Source organism: Calliopsis andreniformis, chromosome 3, assembly GCF_051401765.1.
Source record: "Calliopsis andreniformis isolate RMS-2024a chromosome 3, iyCalAndr_principal, whole genome shotgun sequence".
Lineage (NCBI taxonomy): Eukaryota > Metazoa > Arthropoda > Insecta > Hymenoptera > Andrenidae > Calliopsis > Calliopsis andreniformis.
In genome coordinates this window covers 9,307,539-9,326,868 of record NC_135064.1, presented here as the reverse complement: position 1 = coordinate 9,326,868, position 19,330 = coordinate 9,307,539, and the positions used below count along the sequence as shown (strand labels likewise).

General features: G+C 38.7%; 1 protein-coding gene across 1 annotated transcript; it reads right to left on the bottom strand.

Annotated features, from left to right (window-relative positions):
- Window positions 1-1,873: 1,873 nt before the first annotated feature.
- On the bottom strand, window positions 1,874-18,087 carry Cad (homeotic protein caudal). Its single transcript, XM_076393605.1, has 3 exons — window positions 17,460-18,087; window positions 4,479-4,624; window positions 1,874-2,164 (listed from the first exon to the last, which is right to left on the bottom strand). Exons 1-3 carry the CDS (start codon window positions 18,085-18,087, stop codon window positions 1,874-1,876), a joined length of 1,065 nt encoding a protein of 354 aa, XP_076249720.1.
- Between the last annotated feature and the right edge of the window lie 1,243 nt (window positions 18,088-19,330).

Sequence of the window (19,330 nt, the reverse complement as noted above, 5' to 3'; positions counted from 1 at the left end):
GTACACGTATAAACGAATGGAAGAAAGAGTGATTCTTGTGGAATTTTGCGTCTAATTTTTGTGGAATCGTTGCGTCGAACGCCTGTGTTTACCTAAAGCAATGCAATTATGTCTTTAACAGATGATAAATACACTGAAATGAAAAGAACCCTAGTATTTCGCGACATTTTCAAGAATGAGCTTTTATAACGTAAGCTGCTCCTTCTTTTCCTTCTGTTCTCCTTTAATTTGTAGGGAAACGTAAATGCTACTGCAGCACCAAGGGGTTCCAGCGTCATAAACTTTATTCTATTTACAATTCATAACGAAAGTATCGTATTCCATTATCACTTGCATAAAATTACCAGCGAAAACATTTTAAAAGAATACTGTAACGACGCTAAAATAACATTACCAACACTTGTCGATAGCGATAAATAAACGAAACGGAAATAAGATCGTATTGCGAGGTCTGCTGACACATTACAAGAAATGTGTCTTTCTGTATCGGGAATTTTCTGTTCTGTTGGGTATGTATGTATATGTATAGAAAATACACAAAGTCATTTGATCCCATCCACGTCATTCTCATTGAAAAAAGTTCAGTTGAGAAACATTTGTGTACACCTAGTCGTTATATTTACAATAAAAAATTCAGCCTCGGACACTCGCAAAATCTCTGAGATACCGCTTTCTCAGCGAACATTGACCGAAGCGAAAAAATCACGTTTCGACAAAATCAACATTAAAAACACCTGAATTAATCTAATTTGTACACATTACATTAAAAAAAAAAAAAACATATAAAACAGTCTGCTTTGGCGCCCCCTTGGAACGCACGGATGCTGATCACCTTAACCGAGGGGAACACATGCATATTTAATATATAACTATATATATATATATATATATATTTATATATATATATTTCTTTTTTCCGATAAATCTAACAACTTAGCATAACTTTGATTCTCTATTCGCATTCGACGCAACCACTCGATACGAGTTCAGCGGCTCGTTGTTTTTTTTTTTAAGGCAAACATTGCACATTTTTTCAAATCTTTTTTCCTACAAACATCGGCAAAACCGGAGATCCGATCGTCGATCCGACCGAGGGGTTTCGGATTCTGCGCGAGTGACAGAAAACAGAAAGCAGAGACACTGCCACGGACTCTTCCACGGAGAGCTGGAAACAATCCCACCGTGAATTGTTCCCACAACGTACAAAAAAAAAACAGAACTATTATATTACAAAACGATTCGTAGTCGAAACTTCGTTCTAGCGAAATTGAAAATAATACTGTATACAACCGTGTCACGGCTGACCACGACCTACCGACACTTCCGTCGCGTCGCCGTGAGTCCTCCAGACTCCACCCAGGAACGAGGATAACAAAACAAACACGCCAAGCAAACGGGCCCGACAGATGAATCCAAAAAATACAAATCTCCGTGTCTGCACGCACGATCACCGTTGGACGGACAAGTACAGATTCCAGTTTCCCACTGTCAAAGGCCATCGTAGTCCGCTGTCGGTCGCCACCATACGTAATCCAAATGTGGCGAAGCGGACAACTCTGTTTATCACGGTACACGTAGCCACTGGATCTTCGAACGTGCGTTTGAACCATCACGATTCGTCGGCGAAATGAAATCGTAAACTGTGCGACGCGTCGCGGTTCGAAGCGTCGGGTTTCGAGGGTGTCGCGAGTAGATGCTGCGTCGCTTTCGGTCCCGATCTCGCTCGAGCTCTCGGGCCAGGGATCGCCCATGGCGATCATGAGCTGTGGGGGTGACTGAGCCTGACCCCTGATTTTTTCGCGATCGCGGCTTCGGGTGCGGTGGTGCGAGGTCAGCCGTGGCTGGACCACGTTTCTGGGCTTTGGTCCTCAGGTCACAAGCCTAATACCGTGTGAGGGTGCGCGTGCTGGTGGGAGTGAGGGTGCAGAGGCCCGGGCCCATGGCCCAGAGCCAGCGGGTGCGTCGGGTGGCCAAGGCCCAGGGGCGGCGAGCCTCCATTGTGCATCAATCCACCCAGCATTCCTCCCATTCCTCCGAGCGCTAGACTGGCCATTGCTCCGCTGTTCAGACCCTCCATTACTTTCGAATCCTTCTGCTCCAGCTCCTCCCGCTTCTTCGACTGCTTCCGCTCTTTCGCGCGACGGTTTTGGAACCAGATTTTTACCTGTAACATAGGCAAAGAGTTTTTTTGTAAGTTGATCGTGGGAGGTAGTTTCTGTGGTTTACTGTTTGGGTTTTGGTTTGAGAATGATTGAATTTTGGAGTAGCAGAAACTCGATTAAGTGAATTTTAAGTATAGTGGAACTCTATTTATCTGAACTCCATTTGTCCGACGCAATGGTGTCACTAGACTGTGGATGTTTATACAGATTCCTATTTTCACATACGAAACTGGAGAAATGGAACCTCATTCTGTTCTTTTTTGCACATTGAAATTTTCCACATTTGTATGAAGATCTGCAGTCTATTTACCACAGTATTTGATTTACTGAGTATGTTATTCGACAAAATACAGTTATATGAAACTTTGGTTCAGTTATATGAACAAATAAACAGCGAAGTAAGGGATAATCCATGGACTCCTATTATCCAACAGTTCCAGCTATCCGAGCAGCCTTATTCATAGTATAGTTCTACTATGTAAAACTAGTCAAATTTTAATATGAGTAATTTGATGTATTCAGGGTATATGACTATTGAATGTAACGATGGATAATAGAAGTGGCAATTTTTGTATGTGGTTATTGTACCTAGCTATCACTAGTTTGTGAATGTTTACGAATTTATAAAGAGTTTAAATGAATGTGAAAGAAGATAACACACTTCATGTACAAAAATATATCAAATATCGAAAATAAAGTCTACACGTTATAGTATTCAAAGGATGAAACAAATTCCTATTTAGGGTTCCACTTACTTAGTAGAGTTTATGAAAATATCAGTGTAACTATTTAGTAATTATTATGTACAACCAGCTAGACGCTGATAACGTGTTTCAAGACGTGATCGACGCATTCAGAACTAATTAATTATAGAATAAATTTCAGAAAATAAAATTAATTTATGGAATGAACTTCAGTTTGTAGTCACTATTTTTATGAGAAGAAATAAAATATGGCGAAGTCTTAGCAGGTTTACAAGTTTGGTTTCGAAGAAAAGAAACATGGTACAAACGAAAAATATGTACCAAAACTGATATAAAAGAGACTATAGATATTATACAGTATATTTCTAATTAATAGGATTAATTAATTTTTCATCGAGGAAGAACAAAGTGTCGAAGTACATTCTGTGTTTATCGCATGCGTTTGTGGGGAGTCTATTACGATAAATTCCGTTTTCGCTATAAACTTACATTTTAGTTTTCTACTGTTTTTCAATTCTCCCAGTTCTTTTTAATGATTATCTTTACCGTCGATGATTGCAAATCAAAATGCTGTTACACAGTTATGGCTTCACCGTCGCGTCGCTCAATTATGAGATTATACCGAAAAATACTGTACTTTCTCTACAATAATGAGCCAGATCTTTTATACCTGTTCTATAGTTTTATTACAATATATTAAAAGAAAGCAAAACCAGCATTGGCGGGTCAACAACAAAAAATGATGATGCGACGCTACTCTATTTTAATAGTTAAATCATTTAAATATTAAAATTTCAGGACGCTGCTTTGTTAGCTATGTTAGCGACGGACAAAAACTTCATTTCAGTATTCCTTTAAAAGTGTACAAAAATCATTTTACTTTTTGATTAGATTTCTTATTTTAGTATTCAACTATTCCAGATAGTTCTCTAACTTCACCCCTAGCAATCTTTTCTTCCTAGGTCATTGTAATCTCTTTTCCATTTAAATAATAATTTTCCAACTATGTTTTGGTCAATAATATAATGGAGCTCTTCCGAAACCAAATTACTCAATTTTACATTTTATAAAATTTTGAACTGTGCCATCTGAACACTTGATAGATAAACTTTCTAAAAATTAGAAAAACCTACAGAATGGTGTCTCCTAAAACCAAGTAAATAACGCTTAATATAGGTATTTCCAAAGCTGTCCTGGCAAATTTTCAGTGTTTTAAAAAGAGTTTAGTATCATAGGTACATAACTAATCATATTTTAAATAATATCTACATTATAATATATCATTTTATCTGTCTAATTTGAACTGAACTTTAAAATAGTTGATTCTTTGTGACTTTTTATCTTTGGAGTTAGTCTGGCATACGAGCGTCTCCATTATAGTTATAAAATGTTGTACCGAGAATATCACGATTTTTATCAAAACATCAATTTACATTCAACTTATTTTTAAATACTAAATAGAGCTAATGCAATCTCAGACACCTAATTTTTATATGTACGTGTAAAGCAATTTTTATCCAGTTCTATTTTAGTAACTTATAACTCGATTATCTTGCTTGCTTGCTTTCTATATCTAATAGTTTTTACCTAGCTATTTTTTATGAACACTCACCTGCCGTTCAGAGAGCCCAAGGTTGGCAGCTAGTTCGGTCTTACGACGAATCGTGATGTAACGGTTGTAATGAAACTCTTTTTCAAGCTCCAACCTCTGATGATCCGTGTAGACCACTCTGTATTTATCTTTTGTTCGTGTCTTTCCTGAAAAAAAGAAAGACAAAGATAACGCTCGACATTATTACACCTTTTAATATCTACTTCTCTAATTCTCTTGTCAATAACACGCTAACGAGATAACGCTTTTGACGATCGCGCTCGTATCCACATCTTTCGCGAGAGGTATTAACAAAGTAACTAAGCGAGATTTAAAAACATTCAAAAGCAGAACAGGGCGAGGCAAACAATGACTGACGTGACGAAGAGTACACAGAAGTTCGCGATTCTCATGCTCAGCGATCTAACGATCCATGCATCCTCGCCATCGAGCACTAGAACACTCGTCCTTCGTAAGAGAAACGTCGCACCAGAAACTACAAACTTACGTTTTGCATCTGAGGAGAGATAAAAAGTCAAAATCCATCGACATCAAACGTCCGCCGCTGGCTCGGTTACTCAAGCCAATTAAAAAGTACTCGTCGGCCGATAAGCGTAACAAACAATACAATTCGCTGCAACGAACGATCTCACCTTGCCGACGAAGACAGAAGAAAGAGACAGGCCCGAGAGAATTACCATAACACGGATCCTGGAGCCATCAAGCAGTGACGACAGGAGAGAGTGGCAAAAGGAGCCGACAGCCGCGTATCGGTGGATGGTGTGAATTCGTCGTGGCATTCGGGACACGATTACATGCGAACGAAATCCAAAATGAGAGAGGATACGAAATGGAGAGAAACAGAGTCAGAGGTGGAAGGGACCGAGACGGAACGGGAGAAAGGAAAACGATTAGATAAGGCAGGCCGGCGAGATCAAAGGCGTGCACGTTAATCCACCACTCCTCGATAAGAGTGCTCGAGGCCTTCGGGACATCACGAATAAGCTTCGACCTTAGACTTTTCGATGGTATATATAGGTGGTGGATACAGCATGGCTGGCAGGAAATCTTCGAGATTACCGTCACTGTTGCGCACAAAAGGGAGATCAATTTCAAATGAACATTACGTTGAGCGGAGGGGGAGGGGGACTCGAATTCGAAGCTGTTCCATAAAATGACGAAACGATATTTAGAGTGTACGCGTAAATTGAGGCTGAACCGTCGCGACGGGTCGTACGAGCGCGCCTGCTCGCGCCTCTTGTACGAGCTCGCTCGTGTGCCTCTGTGCGTGTGTGCACACGGGATTTGAAAATACACGTATCATGTCTGTTCAAATATTAGAACAATATATTATGCTCCGTCGAATTTCGAGTTTTCGCTCGCTCAGATTGCGGGCGATCGTTATCGCGAGCTCCGCTTGCTTTTCGCGGCGATGATAATGCCTGAATCAAGCGCTTCTTGTAGGCGTACATTGCGCGTATGTAGAACTGCTCGTTCGACTGATTTTATTTCGAGAAATAGTGCGATTACTTTTTGTGTTCTCGAAGATGATGTTTGGTCATAGGTATGGTTTATTAAAGAGCATTGTCTAATATATAACATACGAGACAGATATAGAAACTAACAATGAATTATTTAAGGCTAATGGGCTGAATTAAGAGTTCACGCGAAGTATTTTTCAGCGATGAAATCGTTCCAGAGATAGTGATGGGAATCTCAACTTCAAAGTGACTCGAAGTTTTTGGAGACAATGAAGATTTGAATCACTTCGAGCATGATTCGAAGTCTGACTCTTGAGTCTTGAAGAATAACTCGAGTTTTTCGAATTTTTTTTAATACTTTATGTTAACAGAACTGTTCAAATGAAAATAGGTACATATTGAAAGTACTTTTATAATACTCAGCTCTCAAGACCTATTGAATTTCTCAACATTGTTAAAACTATCAAGACCTCAAGACACTACAACTTCCAAGATTTTTAAGACTCAAGATCTATTAAAAATCAATGTTCAGGACTTATCAAAACTTTCAGAAGATTTAAGCTTCGAAACATACTCAAAGTGATTCGAATTTGTCGTCATATGTACATGAATTTGAAGCAATTCAAAGTGTTCGAGTTATCATCACTAAACTTGCGGATTTCTATGCATTTATGATAATGTGAAATGTGTAGAAAGTTACAGAATACACATAATTTTCAAAATATTGAAAATATTAAAAATAGAACATAGTATTTGGAAGATAAAGTAAATTTTTATTTAGGTTCCACTTCTTTCACTGTATTCATAAAAATATGAAATTGCATAAAAATCCACAGTCTAGTCACCACTGTTCTGAGAAGAGATCAAACTGACCAGTAAGGCCATTAGCAAAGTTCACAATTCGTTGAATTAAATCAAGACTACTACATATACTTTGATCTAACATTTTTAGGATAGAAGAAAATGTTCTTTCTGGTATTCTTAAATGGTACATAAATGTTAATTTCCTTTTAATTTCCTCTAAACATATTCTTTAAATGAAAAATTAAAACCTGAAGACTCCTTTCACACATTAGATTTTAATGGATCTCTAAGTCCAATCTAAGTTCAGCCCGAAGTCAACATCGCCTCTAATAATTTTGAGAAGAATATTACTTAACTAAAGAACTGAAAACTGAAGACTGTTTTACCCTGTTAAATTTGAATCGATCTCTAATTTCTAAATCCGAGTCAAAATCCTTTAAAGGACAATACCAGACACACGCGTGTGAGCTCACATTTGGCACGCCGCGCATTGTTCAAGTCCACAAATATTTGCCATGTTAAGCATAATCGTCGTTGAAGCCTGATGCACGTAAACAAACACAAAACACCATTAAGTCTTATCGACAGACACTTTATCTCTGAAGATTGTCATCGAATCAAAAAATTCCAAACCCTACGCGCGGCATTTACCTTAATTGCAATTGGAACTTTACGCCGATGATAATTTTCGTGACGCACCGCGATGTCGTCACGGATTTCGAGGAAACGGTCAATGCAGAATATAGCGCAAGTTTTTTTTCTCGGTGGTAAGAAAGGAAACGTTGGATCGATGTAGGGAAGAAAAGATTCGGCAACTCGATTTCTCGCGTCTTCCCGATTTTTAGCTGCCAGAGTTGTGCCACTTGAACTTTTAGATCCGAAAAAGTCTATGGGAGTCCCTGAGGAGAGCGTTGTTTGAAGGGGAGAACGGTCGGTTTCCCGATGTACCAACTGCGCGGCTGTGTGAGTGGGCAAGGATTACCGTCGGCCTTTTTCATCTTTCTGATATCGGGACTTGCACCTACGATTATCCAGTTCCTTGTCAACACTCGATCTGCCGGTACTCTGAATAGCGTAATTGTTATGCCAGGTCAGTCAGGATAATCTTATTCCCAGCGCTTTGTCACAATTTGCACGGGGATCTATTTTGCATGCGATGTACTTGCATATCTCACCTCTGTGAGAGAAGTGCCATGAGGTGAGAAGATAAAATTCTTCAGAGCAAAAAGAAAATGCATAGACTTTCGAAATGTTCTAAGTAGACAGAAGCTTTTATCAATTGAAATGAGACCAACTATAAACAGTAGTAATGTTGATAATAAAATAAGTATCAATCTCAAGTTATTTTATTCTGATGTGCTTATTCCTTGATCTCTAGCAAATTCTAATCATCACATTAATCTTATCTAGAAGAGTCAAGTCATCGCTAATAATCACAATGTATAGTTGACACTATGTACAAATTTATTCAAAAGAAGCTACTACTTGGAAAATTATCTGGAAGTATTTGATTGTTGCATTATGCAACATTAAGTACTAATGTTAGCTGAAATTTACTGAAACATGTACATATAGTGTTTAAAATTAAGAATGATGGTTAATCTACGTGTCAGAAGATACCTACTTCATGCAATTAAATGAAAATTGAAGATTTTTAATTGTAAGTAATAGTTTTTTCACTGGAGTGCGTATTTTGAAAATATTTGTTTATCACTTGATAGATATGATGAAAAATTTATGCGCGCCATAAGTGAAATAATTTGGCAATCATGTAGCAACGTCTCGTGAAATGTTTGTGGAGAGATTACGAGCAAGTTCTTTCGAAACACGATAGCTGCTAGGAAGGATTCAATGGGTCGACATATTTTATCGCTGAATTTAATACAATTTTCTTAGCTTCTATCCACCACTTTGACTAACGAGAAAGTAGGTTCCTTATACGCTGTCCGCCTATCATTGATGTCGAACTACGAATTTACAGAAAAAACACTGTGCATTGCGAGATTTCTTCAGTCATGTTAACACGCTCGTAAAAGCGTAGTCAAACACATAAATGCAACGTGTAAAACTGGGTACTGGTATGTACAACAATGTAACATGTAATGCAGTATTGAGTATGTAATAAGCAGAGTAAGGAAAGGATGTTTAAGCATTCGTATCTGAGAAATTAATACCTACAAAATATACAAAGTATTTAAGGTAACATATCTACACGTTATGGTATTTGAAAAGTAAAATAAATCTCTATTTAAGTTCTATTTTTCTATAAGTGGATACCTTTAATATGCAAAAATATATGTTATAATATTTTCAAAACGACACAAATCTCTTTCTAAAGTAATCCCTTAATATGCAAGCACGAATGGGTCATTCCACGCGAAATCGGGCATGTTTCGGAGCAAGTTCTTGTAATTTGCTCAAATTTGAATATGTTGTAGTCTTTAACGATATTTAAACGTACCCCAAAGGATTTTTCAAAATTTTTAAAATTGTCGATTTTACAAATACCTAGAATTTCTTCTTTCGAAATGCTCTAGAAGAACTTAAGTTCTATTTATTTAGATGTGGTTATAAAAATATAAATTTATATATCTGGTAATAACTAAACAGCACGATTTATAAATGTGAATATGTTATGGTGAGTTGAAACCAAGCGAGCGAATGCTCGTTCTTCCCCCATTTCAGCCAAATTCAAGTAACACGAGCATTCTTTCAATTAATTGTTGATTTTATTCATTCATAATAATTCAATTTTGTTGAAGGTAGGAGATGAACGAGCATTTGTTTCCTTAGTCTAAACGCACCATTATATGCACATGTTATATTGCATTATAGGTAAGTACTGTGCAGGGCTGATAATGTTGCACCCGAGACATATTTTAATATAATAATTTTCCGTATATAGAGGATACGTCGATTCAGTTAGTAGTTATGATCAAATCAGTCAATAATACGCTATATCTGAACGTGTATGTGAAATCAAGCAATTCTATCTACTACAACTATATAGACCCACATTTTTTTCAGATGCAATCTCACCAGCTCTGTACAGTACATTGCATAAGCACCCCCATCAAAAATTAAAAAAAGGAATACTTCGATCATATTCGTCTTCAGTTACCGCAAATTGGAGCGCATACTCTTTAATCAACTGAAACGGTTCCCCACATTCTACGCCATAAATCTGCTCGTTCCTCCGAGTTGTTTCTCTCGGATATCTACGCGTTTGAGGGAGCAAAAGGAATATTTGGCATATGAACCAGAGGAGAGACAAGAGGAGGTACAAGCAAGGGTGTAAAGAAACAGGACTCCTGGGGCTCGTTGCCACCCCATTATAGCGTTTGTTCTTCCATTTCGCCATGCGAAACGATGAAAGCGCGTGCCCCGCTTTTCTGTGCCGCGCGACGCCCTCAACTACGCTGCCTCCCCCACGAACGACAACCCCACACTGGCGATGTCGCCTCCTCTGACCGATGCTCCTGGATCCGCACGGGTACCATTCGTCAGTGGCATCACAATTACCTCTATTGTGCCGTGTAGCATTTGTATATTGCATATCAAGTGTCTTATGTATACTTCGCGACGAGTGTCGTAGATCAACAACTTGGCTAGTGTACTGATTTCATGCTTCATACAGTCGGGAGATGAGGAATTGACTAATAAAGTATATTCAACGTGTGTAGAGTTTATAGTGACAAGGATCTTTTTAGGGGGAACAACTTTATAGCTTGAATTTGATACATCAGTAATGATTAGGTACAGGTATCTGTGATTATATGTATCTACATGTGGCGAAATGATGTTGAAGTGGTATTTACCTTGGATAACTGTTGGGCGAACGATTGGGTCAATGGACCTCAAGATCGCTTGACTAAAGATTTATATGTAATTAAAATGGTGCTTACATGGGCGACTGAGTGACTTGATCTATTAATTCAAAGAATTGACTGAGACTAATTGTAAGACACATTTTTTAAAAATTGAGTTTTTACCTTAATCAAAATCTATGGGACACAATTTGAATTTCTAGCATAAAAGGATACAATTGAAAGTACTTTTAGCCTAAAAACGAAAATGAATAAAACGTAAGTCCATGATACAGAATTGAGGTTCAAAAATTTGTAAATAAAAATATGTGACTTATGCTGTTCTGACGTATAGCCGAAAACATGAAAATAGTAATTCCTGAATTTTTTTAAGAATTTTCACATCAATGGCATCAATTTGCTAAGTGCAGTGACTCACAGACCAGTCTACACGTATGTATTTAAGATATTAGTTAACCATAAAAGCTAAGCAGTTGTGTATATTTTCTTCGTATCCAATTTTTGCATTTAACTGTTTCCGTGGTTTTAATCCCATTTAAATTGCAGTACAAAATTAAAAATATCTTGAGAAAAATTAAATCTTACGCGTATACTACGTACATACGTGAAAACGACTTCTGACAATAAGATGAAATTACTTAACAAGCTCGATGTGAAAATCGTAAATGTGTTAAACTCAAATATGAATATATGCTTCAAGACTACTTCATTAATAAGTTATACTTATGAGAAATATTTCTATAGGTATTATTTTCTAAACCACTGTTCTAAAATATATTTTCACAAAAGGAGATTCTACTTTAGAAGAGTTAACTAATCCCTAACTTTGAGACTGTACAACCAACATCTGACTTGGAATAAATATTACATTCAACAGAAGACTATCAAACTCAGCAATCAATACGAACTATCTACCACCTAAATATACCTAACTATCAAACATTGTCTATCCAAAATATCTCATCTGAAAGAGTTACAGCTAGTTCAGATTCTATGACCTTTTAACAGATTCGATAAATAAGAACATGTTCACACGATTCTGTATTTTCACCGAAAACAACTCTGACGATTACCTACACCTATTTCCTTTATTTATTTCTTCACCCTGTCATTTGCAATCTGGCAAGACGAGTGTGAATATATTTCTGACTATCTCAGAATCATAACTCATTCTCACTACACAAAATTGGTTAATTAATACATTTGGAAGCTGAACAAATATACGGCAAAAACACAGAAATGTGTGAATACTGTCTTCAGTTATCATCTACACAACAAAATTACTAGAACTAGCTGTTCCACATACGTACCTACTTTCACTAGTCTCTCAATCTTCTTATCGCACCGCGTTGCAATTGGCCACAGCCGAGTAGCATTTATCGCCACCACGAGCACTTGTTCAGATACGGTCAGGGATTACTATTCGCAAAGGCTGCATCGCGTAATCTGGACAATTTAATTAAATCTGAAGTACCCTGGTACACGCGTGTTTTCCATCCATTTTTACAATCATCGAAGGAACAAAGGCGAAAAGAGAAGAGGGTCGAAGACGTCCTTTGTCTGGTCCCGAGGAAACGGTTACTTAACAGCTATATAGTCAGAAGCGAAACAATGCTCGAGTGCATACCTAGGCGATCGAGGTAGAGGAACCTTCGAATCGAGCTTGGCTTCTGCTCCGTGTTCGCGGACAGCTAGGTACCCCGAAAAGTCCTCGATCTGCCTCTCACCTTATTATTATATTGCTACTCGACGAGCGACGGAATTGTCGGGGCTCGAGTTGCGGGCAAAACCGAGCGAATAATGGTAAAAGGGCCCGAATAGAGTGTACCGGTGCATCGAGCGGACCGAGGAGCTTCTTGGGGAAAAGTCCAGGCACGTGAAAGGACGCGATATACCTACGAGGCGCCCCCCCGCAGACTCGAGCAGACGACCAATTTAATTATCCCTTATTGTTGACACAACAAACGGCTCCGATAGTTTTACGGCATAATTGTAGGCGGGGATGAATGAATCAGTCCCCTGTCCCGCCGCTGTTCCAAATTTTCCAAGACAAAACTTTCTCCTGAACGCGGTTCGCTTGAATATCGAAGCTACGTGAGAATCTAAGTCAGAAATTCAATTTGTATTTATGTAATTGCGTCGAGTATCTTTTAGCCCTCTAATGGAATTCGACAAGCATACTTATGAAGAAATGAACACTTTTAGGGTAATGAGTATATTTGTTACGTGAAGAAATAAAATACTGTTTATAGGCCTTGCTATTTTGTCATAATTAATTCAAATTCAGAGTATAAGTGTATTTATCCTGCGTTTGACGAATACACTCGTCATCCCTTCATTTTACTTACGCAAGCAGATGTACATTTTCAAAACAAAATTCTAGCGTTAAAAGGTTGATACATTTATCTACTGTATGTATCATTGTTAATTTGGATCGATAGATTTTTAGTATAGTTTAGTTTAGTTATGTTTCATGTTGCTATAGGAAATTTTCTGAAGAGAAATTTTCTTTTTACCCTTGATAGAATTTCAGGGTTTTGACTTGTAAGAACTTTCTCGCGGGGATGGAGATATAATAGATATGTGTACTTATGAGGAAGTAGGAGAAATAATTTTAACCCTTAGTTAAACAGTTAATAAGTCTATAATTGGAATTGTATATTTTGTTGGAATCTTGTTAGAACCTCAATTAACCAAATTTCATATATTCAAAATTTCTGTTATTTAGAGTTCAACACATTGAATTTGAGCAAAACATTGCTTACAACTTATAAACAGTGAAATAATAGAAGTTTGCTACAGAAAATAAATTTAGCTACCAAAAGGATGTTTCAGATTTGAGTCTCATGACACTTGGAATAACCGAAGGCCTATTATAATATAAAAATTATCCTATATTCAGATCCCAGAGCCAAAATCACACACAAAACAAGTGGACTTAATGTATCATGTTTCTCGAGTCCAGATATGTAAAATGCACAGAATTACAGGTTAGTATAAAATATCTCAAAATCAAATTTTTGAACCTTCACTGTTCATCGACTCACCAATTCATACCCACAAATAATTTACAAAAATTAAAAAATTGATGAGTCGTGAATATTCTAAACGATTACAAATAAATTTCTAACGAAATAGTAGTGGTCCCACTAATCCACCATATTCTCCAATGAATATTTCCTGACACCACATCAGCCAAGAATGAAACTAACAGTTCCTTAAATCACCAAAAAAAGTCTCCTAAAAATTCGAAATATTTCTAGCCGAGACACAATCCTACTAAAGCCTACAATCCATTAAACTCGAAATGAAATAATTCAGAATGTGACAAGTGTTATTGCAAAAGCGTTTCAGCTTCAGTCACGATCTCCTCGCGGAGCAACCAAAATGGCGTCGACTATAAAATCCAGAGAAATCGCGTGCCACCATCACGGTAAGTCGAGGGGTCGCGGTCGTTCCAAGGAACGGCGACTAATAATAACGAGCAAAAATCGCACACACCAACAAGAGCACGCGAATGAGCGAATGCTCGACGTGAAACTGTAATACGCGTATTCGGAATCATGGCAGAGGCGTCGTTATACGAGGCAGCGGCTGCCTGCAATATAACCATAAAATGCAGATAATAGCCGGTGGAAGGTATTGGAGGGTCGCACGGTCGTGAGATGGTAGACTCAAGAGAAAGACAGGGTGAAACTGTGCAGCGGGACGGGAAAGGGTGAGATGGATGCTACCGTGGTGCCTCGGCGACTCCTTGTCCCAGAATCGTTTGCCTACCGAGAATTAAAGATGCTTGACGTGTCAACTACGTTTGACGGCTTTGGATTAAAGAATTCAAGTATGCAATGCTACTAAAATTTTTGATGGTCGATAAATCTATGACTGGGTAGAATATTCCACTGTAATTAAATGAGCCGCTCGCAGACCAAAGTGATTATCTCTGCTTTCTAAATTTTTTTAAACTTGTAGTGCCAAGGTAGGTACCTACTCGATTAATGAATTTTTTATATTTAAAATAAATATGGATATTTTTGTTTCGTGGTGTTCATCGATTTGGCAAATGTGTGGTTTCAATGTAGATAACGAGTTTTCATAATTTGTATCTAGTTTTGTTTAAAGCATGTGATAGAAGAATTATTATTAATGTATAGTATATAAAGCGGGAGACTTAGGACATTAGTTATTAAACTATTTAGTACTTCAAAATAAATATCTAAAATTTGTAGATAATAAAACATGGAATTATTACACTATTTTACCAACGTAAATAAGCTTTCTAATTTTAGATTGTCATAGAATTATAAACTGCATATACATGGTAGCGTTTCAAAACTTTTGCTCATGCAGAATCAACATTATCATAACTCGACTTGACAATTAAAATTCTATGCAAATACATGCATGCCCAATTTCAACGTAAAGCGATTAACTGATAATCAAGAATATCAATTAAAGAAAACACTTGCATGTGAATAAATAATCGCATGCAATTTGTCGATTATTCAAGATCACGCAGACGTGTCACAATTAAAACGTGGAAATCATAATAATTGAACGTTTAATAATTATCGTACCAAGGGCGTCAAGGGTGCAGAGCTCGTGAATCGCTGAACCTGCACTTGCATTGCAGTTTGCAGCTATGTTGCATGCTGCAACAGTAGAAGACACACAGCTGCTTAATTAGACACTTTCTTCCCAATTTTCTACCAAGATTAATACTAAACATTATACTAAAAACACTCTTTGTTTTTTAAATTTATATAATGCTTTCATAAGAAATAATTATGATGTAATGAAAATATTATTTACTAGTTAGTTATAGTTTCTTATATTTCAATTTGAAGCATTTAATAATCTTCAAAGTTTCACTACAATGTCAATGTATCAATTTCCTCCAAGAAATTAGAACCAGAAAAGGTGTAAACAGCAAGCCTCTAGGGTGGCAAAGATTCCCTTAAGATTCTAACTTACGTCACACTTTCCTCGACCATAAATCTTTCGCAATATATGAATACTAATACGAAACTCAAACGGTGAGCTGTGTTCAGGAAGAATTAGCAGGCAATGGAAAAGTTTACCGAAGTAATTAAAATCCTCGTAAGTCGGAAAATGTACTCGCCACTGTAAGACTAACTTCATGAATATCTAATTGCCACTTTGTACAGACTAATGATATTAGTGCTCTTTCATATGCAATAAAACAGAGGAAAATCAAGTTTTTCTTTCCTCTGAAACTGCTTCGCTATCGTGATCCAAGCGAACAATGTTCTCGACTCGGCTGGTCCGGTTGAAAATGGAGTCGACAGCAAGAGGACGACGATTATCTCCCAAATATTTGAGAGCAATTAGATGTTTGCTCGTCTGTTACCGTGTTTACATTGTTCACCGTATCTAGACCGCAGAGACGTGTTTATAGCCAAGCACGTTGTACGCGACGTCCTCCACGGGGTGTTTCTTAAAAACGCTTTTCGTCCACGACATTTTTTTATCGAATTAGCTTATGCTCTGAATCACCATAATTAAACTAATAATAAGACTCTAGTAATAGATACTTTAAACTACTAACGATTTATAAAATACTTATTCTGTGTTTAAACTAGATATCTTCGTTATGGAATACTTATACGATTACAAAAGCGAATTAAAATGAAGCTAATTGCGATTTGCTATCAATCAATGAAGGATCAATTCATTTTATATGAATAGTGTACTAATTGGCTTATTTTATTCCTAAAAATTAGTTTTTTTCTCATATTTCCATCACTGACGATTTATTGAAATATTCAACTCTACATATTGATATTTTCTATAAAGAAATAGATATTATGTTGAAGCTGCGATTAAATTCCACGCAAACGGACAGAATAATCCTAATCTTATGAAATATGTAGAATAGCAGGATAGACGTTCTTCGCGTAGTAAATATGGCATGTTGGTACACAGAACCAACGTCTGCGATTTGGAGCGACTTCGAAATTCGATATGGTACGAGCCAAAGTTTCAGCGTCAAAGCTCGCCAAAAATATTTGAATCGTTTCTTTGTTACTGCGTTGATGAATAGCAAGAGGAACAACGGGTTTCAACATTTCGTAGGATGATCGACAACTTATCAGTATTAGGCTGAAACCTTTTAATTCGCGTCATCCATCATGTGTGTCATCGATTAATATAACCCAAGTAATTAGAATACTGTCTGAACAAGTTTCCCTAGCTAAAAATAAGCACGCGCCAAATATAAAATAACATCTGTGGACACACAATTTTTCTTTGTTCTAGAAGTTTCTAATAGGAACTACTGATTACTCTCGTTATCAACGACAACGCGTCGCGTTGCAGAAACGCAGATTCGGCAAATCCAAAATGGCTTAAAAACTTCAATCAACAATTTCACAGGATTTCAGAGGATTGCATTACCAATTTCTGCAAATTCAAAGGTGTACAGTTCTTACTGAACCAAACAAACATGAATATTTCTCCCAATTACTAAGCAATGAAGAATTTAGTTTGAGCAAACGGATCTGAGTTTCAGATATGCAGAAATAAAACCCTGTAAACCTATTCCACAGCCTCAAATTCCATACGCCCAGTTCAAACAAAAGACCCAATATCCTACTCTAAAACTCGAATAATTCAGCTAGGCATATATTAAACAAAAATCCCCGCGATCAAACGAACGAAGACACCAGACTGAAATAATCCAACAGCAGAACTCGGCAAAGATCCTTCATTGGATCAAGATTCCTCATGCTCTCAACCGCCGCTAGTTTTCCACGATCCAACGAGCATTCACCCCACGGTAACCTCGCTATTTAACCGTTGGCTCGTCAAAAGCCCTCGAATTTCGAAATCCGCGCATCATAACAGTCCCAATAACAGAAACTCTCACTAACCTGGATTAGGTTGGCTCTGGTACGACGTCTTCTTCATCCACTCGTACGGGCTCCTCACCTGCGCTGGTCTCATGGGCGTCGTGTTGTTATTGTTGCTAGTGGTGTTGTTATTCGTGGTGATGCTGTTGTTGTTGTTGTTGGCAGGTGGAGTGGAGGGTGTGCCAGGGTTGCTGATCTCGCTGCCGCTGACGGTGATCGGCGGGCTGGGTTCTCCTGCGCCGACCGCTGGGTTCGCCTCGTCTCCGCTCCAGTCGGTCACCGTCATTTGGGGCTGCTGCTGCTGGTGATGGTGTTGCTGGTACGCCTGGTGATGCTGGTACTGGAGGTGGGTGTACGGGTGAGAGTGCGGATGGGGCCATCCAGGCAAGACGTCGTGATCCAGGTACTGCTGGGGACCGCCTGGCTGGTGATGGTGAGCAGCGTGAGGATGTCCATGGGGATAACCGTACCAATACTGTCCCCCGCCGTCGGCGGCCGTCGCGTTCGCGTGTTGCTGCGCCTGTTGCGCCTGGGCATGCTGCTGGGCCTGCTGCACCAGCTGCTGCTGTCCGGCAGATTGCTGTTGCTGCCGGTACATCGCGAGCGGGTTGTAGTAAGAGACCATGCTGATGCTGCTGACGTCCGTCATGTGGCCGAGGGATCTCGTGCACCCGCCTATTACGGCTGCACGACACTGTCGACGACTGATGGTGCGCGGGAGTACCTCGACGTGGTTCAACAGAAGCGACGCTCAAGATCGTTGATCACCGACACACATAGAAGCTTCGGGGGAGCTTCCAGGGGTCTCAGGTGCGTTCGAAACTTTCAGCGGATCGAGCAACGTCCCATGTTACACTGAGGAACCTCTGCTCCGTTCGGGGAGTCCTTACGCAGAGAGTCTCGGCACTAACACTGAAGGGAAGAACGCTTCGGGGCTACTCCGGGCGCGGAACACTGTGCTCGGTCGGGTTCGCGAGGGACGATCGATGCGTTTCGACGTCCTTCGAGCTCGCGGAACGATACTGGCGACTGAACGATAACTGAAGACGTGACGTGTACGGTGATCGTTGTCAACGATGTTGAACCGACGACTGCTTACTCGCCTGTGATTACGAAGGGTGCGACACCTCGTCGACGTTGCGTCCGCCTACGGCCCGGTCTCTCCCCTACCACTTCCGTCTCTCCGCCAATCAGCGGCCGTCTTCGGGCACCGAATCTGTAATGGCGTCCGACGAGCTTCCCGGCCGCCAGAGATATCGCTGACTGATAAAAAACGCGCGGAAGGCGGCTCTCACGCCCCCGTAGACGTGGTCCCCTTGTAAATGCCGCGAAGTAGACAACATTTTTCGCGCTTGTCGCGTTTTGCTCCTCTTATGGAAATATATCTCTGGTGGCGCGCGGGTAGAAGACCCCTTTGGAGTGGGGATGATTCGCGCGATCGCGAGTTAGGACGCGAGAAGAGAATTCTTTTGTTGTGTTTCATTTGAATTGTATATAAATTTCTTGGAATTTTGTATTTCTTTCGTTCGATAGAGGAATTTTTGAGACCAAGTGGTATGGAGTGAATATTGTAGCTAAGTCAAAATGGAGCAACAAATTTTGAAGTATTCTATTTTATGTCTGTTCGTTATTTATGAATGAGTGAAAGTAGTAATACGAACATTCTGTTAGTAATAATATTTTTTAAACAATAAGTTATTGTAATTAGGTAGCTATTATTAATTATTTAGATACATATACTTAATACGTTAAGTGCAATGTAAAGCAGTAATCCATAATAAGTACTTATCGCCTGTAGAATTTTCTTCAAATGAATGAGCACACTTTGCAGTGCAAAATTATAATACGGAAGAATAGAAGACTAAAATTAAGAAAAATTTCAATTTATTTTT

Excerpts from the sequence above, each read along its gene's own strand:
- Cad (XM_076393605.1), bottom strand. The coding sequence starts at position 18,087 with ATGACGGACGTCAGCAGCATCAGCATGGTCTCTTACTACAACCCGCTC. Across the intron at positions 4,625-17,459 it reads CCAGAGCCAACCTAATCCAG|GAAAGACACGAACAAAAGAT; the intron begins GTTAGTGAGAGT and ends TCTTTTTTTCAG. Across the intron at positions 2,165-4,478 it reads TTGGGCTCTCTGAACGGCAG|GTAAAAATCTGGTTCCAAAA; the intron begins GTGAGTGTTCAT and ends CCTATGTTACAG.